The sequence below is a fragment of the Lepidochelys olivacea genome (assembly GCF_965140295.1).
Source record: "Lepidochelys olivacea isolate rLepOli2 genome assembly, chromosome: 11".
Taxonomy (NCBI): Eukaryota; Metazoa; Chordata; order Testudines; family Cheloniidae; genus Lepidochelys; species Lepidochelys olivacea.
Genome location: NC_140421.1, coordinates 6,305,857 through 6,311,629, shown reverse-complemented (window position 1 = coordinate 6,311,629; position 5,773 = coordinate 6,305,857). Strand labels below are relative to the sequence as shown.

The 5,773-nt window shown below is 48.2% G+C and overlaps 1 protein-coding gene across 1 annotated transcript; it reads left to right on the top strand.

The window, feature by feature from the left end:
- Positions 1-442: 442 nt before the first annotated feature.
- Positions 443-4,674, top strand: LOC311528098 (uncharacterized protein; the record flags this gene model as incomplete). Its single annotated transcript, XM_084642724.1, has 4 exons — positions 443-955; positions 1,697-1,813; positions 2,586-3,258; positions 4,631-4,674. The coding sequence occupies 4 exons, from the start codon at positions 443-445 to the stop codon at positions 4,672-4,674; spliced, it is 1,347 nt and encodes a 448-aa protein (XP_084498850.1).
- Between the last annotated feature and the right edge of the window lie 1,099 nt (positions 4,675-5,773).

Genomic DNA, 5,773 nt, shown 5'->3' with positions numbered 1-5,773 from the left:
AGGTGGATAACACTGAGGCAGCTCACGAGCTCCTGTTAAAATTGGCAGTTGAAAATGCAAACGAGGATTGCCGCCGTGCTCTCCAGGCAGCACAAGCCTCTGGTATTTTAGAGCTCTCAGACATGCTGCGGGCGTGCCAGAACATTGGCACACAAGCCCACAAGGCTGGAGTTCTGGCTGCCGCCCTCAGAAAAACTGGGAAGGAGGGGAAGCGCTGTTACCGCTGTGGTAAGGAGGGTCATTTTCAGCGGGAGTGCCGCTCATCTAAGGCACCATCCCGACCCTCAAAGAAGTGCCCCAAGTGTGGGAAAGGTTATCACTGGGCTAATCAGTGTCGTAGCGGGTCGGGAAACCGCGCGACGGGTCCCCCCCGAACCCAGGGCCAAACGGGGGTGTTTCCTACTCAGGCAATCGCTCCTCTGCCTTGGAATCCGTAGACTCTATGAGGGCAGCGACTGCTGGAAGTGCAGGGCTTGATTTGATCATGCAGGAGGACACTGACTTTCAGCTGCCAGGGGAGGTCTGTGCCATACCTACACAGGTGACGGGACCTCTCCCTGCCGGCTTTGTAGGTCTTGTTCTCCCTCGCTCACATGCTGGGAAACAGGGCTTTTTTGTCATTCCAGGGGTCATTGATGCTGATTACACTGGCATTATTAAGGTTCAGGTGTGGACTCATCTTCCACAGTCGCTCCCGCGTGGACGGTCAATTGCACAATTGATTTTAATCCCCTATCAGGTGTCAGCTGCCGAGGATCGAACTCGGGGCGGAGGCGGCTTTGGATCGACATTGTCTCACTCGCCGTCTCACAGCGCGTCTTCTCCACTTGTTGCTCTGACAATGTCAGTCCGCCCCTCGAAACCTCAGTTAACACTTCTCTTAAATGATGTTCCTTTTACAGGGCTGGTGGACACTGGAGCTGACGTTACAGTGATTCGTGATCTGGAGTGGCCGGTTAGTTGGCCTACGGTTCCTTCTAAAGAGTTGTGGGGGATTGGGGGTAGCAAACCCGGGCGCCAAAGTTTGTCTTGGGTCACGGGCTCTAAACCAGGAGGCCGTGCCCTTGCTACAATCCGCCCTTTTGTGCTCCCTGTCCACCTCAATATTTGGGGCCGTGATTTACTTACAAAGTTAGACACCACCCTCGATATTAACATCTGATGGCCCAAAACCCTCCCTCACCCACCGTGCCCTCCGCCTTACCCTTGGTATGGCAATCCTTAGAGCCCGTATGGATTGACCAGTGGCCCCTCCCTCTAGAAAAGCTAAAAGTGCTTCATTCGCTTGTGCAGCAGCATTTGCAAGCACAGCGACTGGAGAGCTCCACTAGTCCCTGGAACACCCCGGTGTTCATTATTAAGAAAAAATCAGGTGCTTGGCGGCTGTTACATGATTTAAGGGAAATAAATAAACGCATCCAACCTATGGGCCCCTTGCAATTTGGCTTGCCAAATCCAAATTTAATTCCTCAAACCGATCAACTTTGTGTGTTAGATTTAAAAGATTGTTTTTTACCATCCCCCTTTGCCCTCAGATTTAGCTGCTGTTATTTTGGCCTTTCAACCTTTTGCTGATTGTCCCTTTAATTTAATTGTGGATACCCATTATGTTTGTCAGGTAATTGATCATTTACCCCTTGCCCTCATTACCCCTCAGGTTGATGCAGACCTCCTTCGCCTGTTTTTGTCTTTGCAGCATCTTCTTGCCACTCGTCATTTCCCTTACTTTGTTGCTCATATTCGCAGTCATACCCCTCTGCCTGGGCCACTCACTGAGGGCAATGCACGCGCCGATCGCGCGTTGCGTGGTCAGGTAAATTCCCTTTTTTCTGACCCCATTGAAAGCCATGCCTTTTTTCATCAGTCTGCCTCTGTTTTGGCCCCGCAGTTTCACATTCCTGCTGATCATGCACGTTCCATTGTTCGTTCCTGCCCCCACTGTGCTGCTGCTGCTCCTACTTTCTCTTATGCCGTTAACCCCCAAGGTACCGCAGCAAATCAGCTGTGGCAAATGGATGTTACTCATGTGCCACAATTCCGCCCCTATTCATTTTTACATGTTTCCGTTGATACTTATTCAGGCTTCCTTTGGGCAACCCCACAACGTGGGGAAGCCACTAACAAAGTTATTCACCATTTGCTGGCCTGCTTTTCTGTTATGGGTTGCCCCTGCCAAATTAAAATAGATAATGCCCCAGCCTACTGCTCTGCAGCCCTCTCCACCTTTTGTGCCCGCTGGGACGTCCGTCTTAAACACGGAATCCCTTATAATTCCACGGGCCAAGCCATTGTTGAACGTGCCAATCGCACATTCAAAACCTTGCTAGATAAACAATTAAAACAAGGGGAGCTGCGTCTCCGAACCTTAGGAGACATTCAACAACAAATGTATATCCTCTTGTTTACTTTAAATAATTTAACACTGAATGCAGATCAGCAGACCCCTGCAGATCGGCATTTTCACAAATCTGAGGTACTGGAAAGACCGCGTGTCTTTTACCGTCAGCTGCCCGATCCACAGTGGCTGGGCCCAGCACCTCTAATCACTTGGGGTCGGGGATATGCTGCTGTGTCTCTCCCTGCAGGACCGTTGTGGGTTCCAGCCCGGTGTGTGTGACCAGCACTTAAACAACATGGCATGGCACCAGGGGCTGTCGAATCCCATACCAGAGTTTCAGCTGACCTTGGAGGAGACCGCGTTGCCCCCCGAGTCGACAACGGCGGGACGGAAACGGAGGACGCGTAGCGTCCCAAGCCAGCCCGTGACATGGGGAGCAGTAAAAGCATTGGTCGCCATGGCTCAACGAAAACTGGCAGCAGATCAGCAGCCAGAAACTCCTAAGACTTTGTTTGTGGCGATTCTCGCCCAAATCACTGCTAAATTCTGTGATGATTGTGTGCCTTTTGTGCCTGCTATTTCCTGTAGGGGTTGGCTCGGAAGCGCCTCCCCCGTTACAAGCCCGAAGGAGAATAAGACACTGTTCTCTGCTTATGCTAATCTTTCCTCCCAGTACTCTAGCATGGCTAATTGGGGCCCGGCCAACTATACTCTGCCTCGCACGGCTATATCCCTCCACACACTGTACCCGGCCAGGGCTCACAATGTCACCTGTGCGCGTGTAGTTAACTGCACTAGTACAAAGGTGCCCTTGGGCTGTCAAAAAATTTCTCAATCCCTTTTAAATTGTTCCCATGCTGTTAATGTTTCATATAATTATGGCCATATCATCCTACCATCAGGATGGGTTTTCACTTGTGGTTCATGCACCTTTAATAATATTCCTGCAAATTTAAGTGATGGCACCCTTTGCTGTCTTAGTAGAATGACACTTATATTGCCTTTTGCTGGTCACAATTGTAGTAAAAGAAGTGTACCCCTTTTAGATGATTATATTGCAGATGTTAAGCTTTTGGTTATTTTGTGTTTGTAATCATTGGGCTTATTTTTTTGTTGCTGCTGTGTACAATGTATTCCTTCCTTGTTAAGACTTTGTAAAATTTTTGCCCTGGAAAGCTCCCCAGGTTATGTCCTTGTCTGTCTGGGAGTTAAATAGCATGACAAAACAAATTGACAGCTACCATGAGATGGCCAACTATCAATAAACAAAAAAAGGGGAGATGAAGGGTTAATGTCTAGCTATTCCACCTGGAAGCAGGCGGGGCACACCCTGACTGTTTCCTAGGAGCAATGCACACATTGCTCTATCCAAGGACAAGGGCTAGATATGAACCCTGAGAACTTGATTGTTTGGACAGCAACTGTGGGAGGTTTCTTTAGCCTGGGCTCAAGGCCTGAGAACCAGGATTGTAGTAGATAGAGGATGGTAACTAAGCATATGAATCAACGTCATACATTCCTTTGTGTAGCAGTGTGTAATGCTTAGGGGGAGAAATATAATAAAAGGAGAAGGTGGAAGGCAGGGGGGGCAGAACAGCCCATCTCCGCTGACCAGCCTGTTTGCTTGCATAAAGCTGTGTTCTGTCTCATCACTGAACCGCAACATACAAACACTGGTCTCTCTCTCTCTCTCCAAAGTAAGACTAGAATGAAATAAAAATCTCACCAGAAAGCAGAAACTGCTCAAGCTAAAAACAAGCGTTTACATACATCTGCCAGCAAGTCTCACCTGACTCAGCCACCAAGATTTTAGCCTCCTCCTTCTTGATCTTGTCTAATAGCTTAGAAGCTGATTTCCTCTCTACCCCCTCCTTTTGTGGTCAATCCACAAAATACAAAGAAGTCTTGCCCAGTGTTGAGGGTGCTAGCATGGGACTTGAACCATAGTCTCCCAATTCTCCACCTTAGACTTCTTGTACGACCTTAAGCAAGTCACTTACCCCCCTTGTGCCTCAGTTTCCCAGCTGTAAAAGTGGGATAATAGCACTGCCTTAACTCACAGCAGGGGCTGTGAGGATAAATACATTAAAGATTGTGAGATACTATAGTGACAAGGGCCACATACCTTAGATAGCTAGAATCCCCTTAGTTAAGTAACACAGAGCTCCATGTTCAGTTACTGCAGTCTCCAGGTCCATTTCAAGAAATGGGACTTGGATCCAGATGTAAAATTAAAAAAAAAATAGATGAATCCCTTTTATTTTCAAATAATCTCTTCTTTCTCTTTCACAGCCTTGGGAGATTCTGCACAGACCGAACTGTTCCATGACTGCTAAGGGCTGGATACACAAATTCAAGCTAAGCTTTGCAACACTACCTTTAGGAGTCCTGCCCTCCCTCAGGTGCCCATGTCCCTAAGCAATGCATAGGGAGAGGGAGGCCACTAAGAACGAGATTCACAGAAGCCAGGAAGCTGAGTAGAGTGACATCAGTGCTAGCCAGTAGAAATGAAGGATGTCGAAAAATTGGAAAGCGTCCAGCGGAGGGCAACAAAAATGATTAGGGGACTGGAACACATGACTTATGAGGAGAGGCTGAGGGAACTGGGATTGTTTAGTCTGCGGAAGAGAAGAATGAGGGGGGTTTGATAGCTGCTTTCTACTACCTGAAAGGGGGTTCCAAAGAGGATGGATCTAGACTGTTCTCAGTGGTAGCTGATGACAGAACAAGGAGTAATGGTCTCAAGTTGCTGTGGGGGAGGTTTAGATTGGATATTAGGAAAAACTTTTTCACTAAGAGGGTGGTGAAACACTGGAAGGGGCTACCTAGGGAGGTGGTGGAATCTCCTTTCTTTGAGGTTTTCAAGGTCAGGCTTGACAAAGCCCTGGCTGGGATGCTTTAGTTGGGGATTGGTCCTGCTTTGAGCAGGGGGTTGGACTAGATGACCTCCTGAGGTCCCTTCCAACCCTGAGATTCTATGATTCTATTCTATGAAATGCCAAAGAGAAGAGCAGGGCTTAGGCCCTGTCACTCATGGGGATGTAGGGCAGCTATTTCCGTGCTGGAGGGAGGCGGTGCCTGGTGGTTGCAGCACTCACCAAAACAGGGGAGACCACGGCCGAAATCCCCACTCTGCAGGTGCGTGTCCTAACTACGGGATTATAGGCTATTCTAAGGTGGGTCTCTCAATCTCTCCTTTTGATATGGTTCCATTTTGTATGAATACTTGAGTATTCATTAGAGCAAGGAGCGGAACCTGGGTCAGAGTGCCCTAACCACTGCTAGGCCCTGGAGCATTCTCACATGCTCTGGCCCAACGAATATTTAAGTATTTTATACAATTTCAAGATCATGAATTTTCAACGTTTTTGAAAAGGGGAAATTAAAAACGTTTTGGTGATTTTTTCCCCCTCCGTGACTATTTCTTTTCTTCCT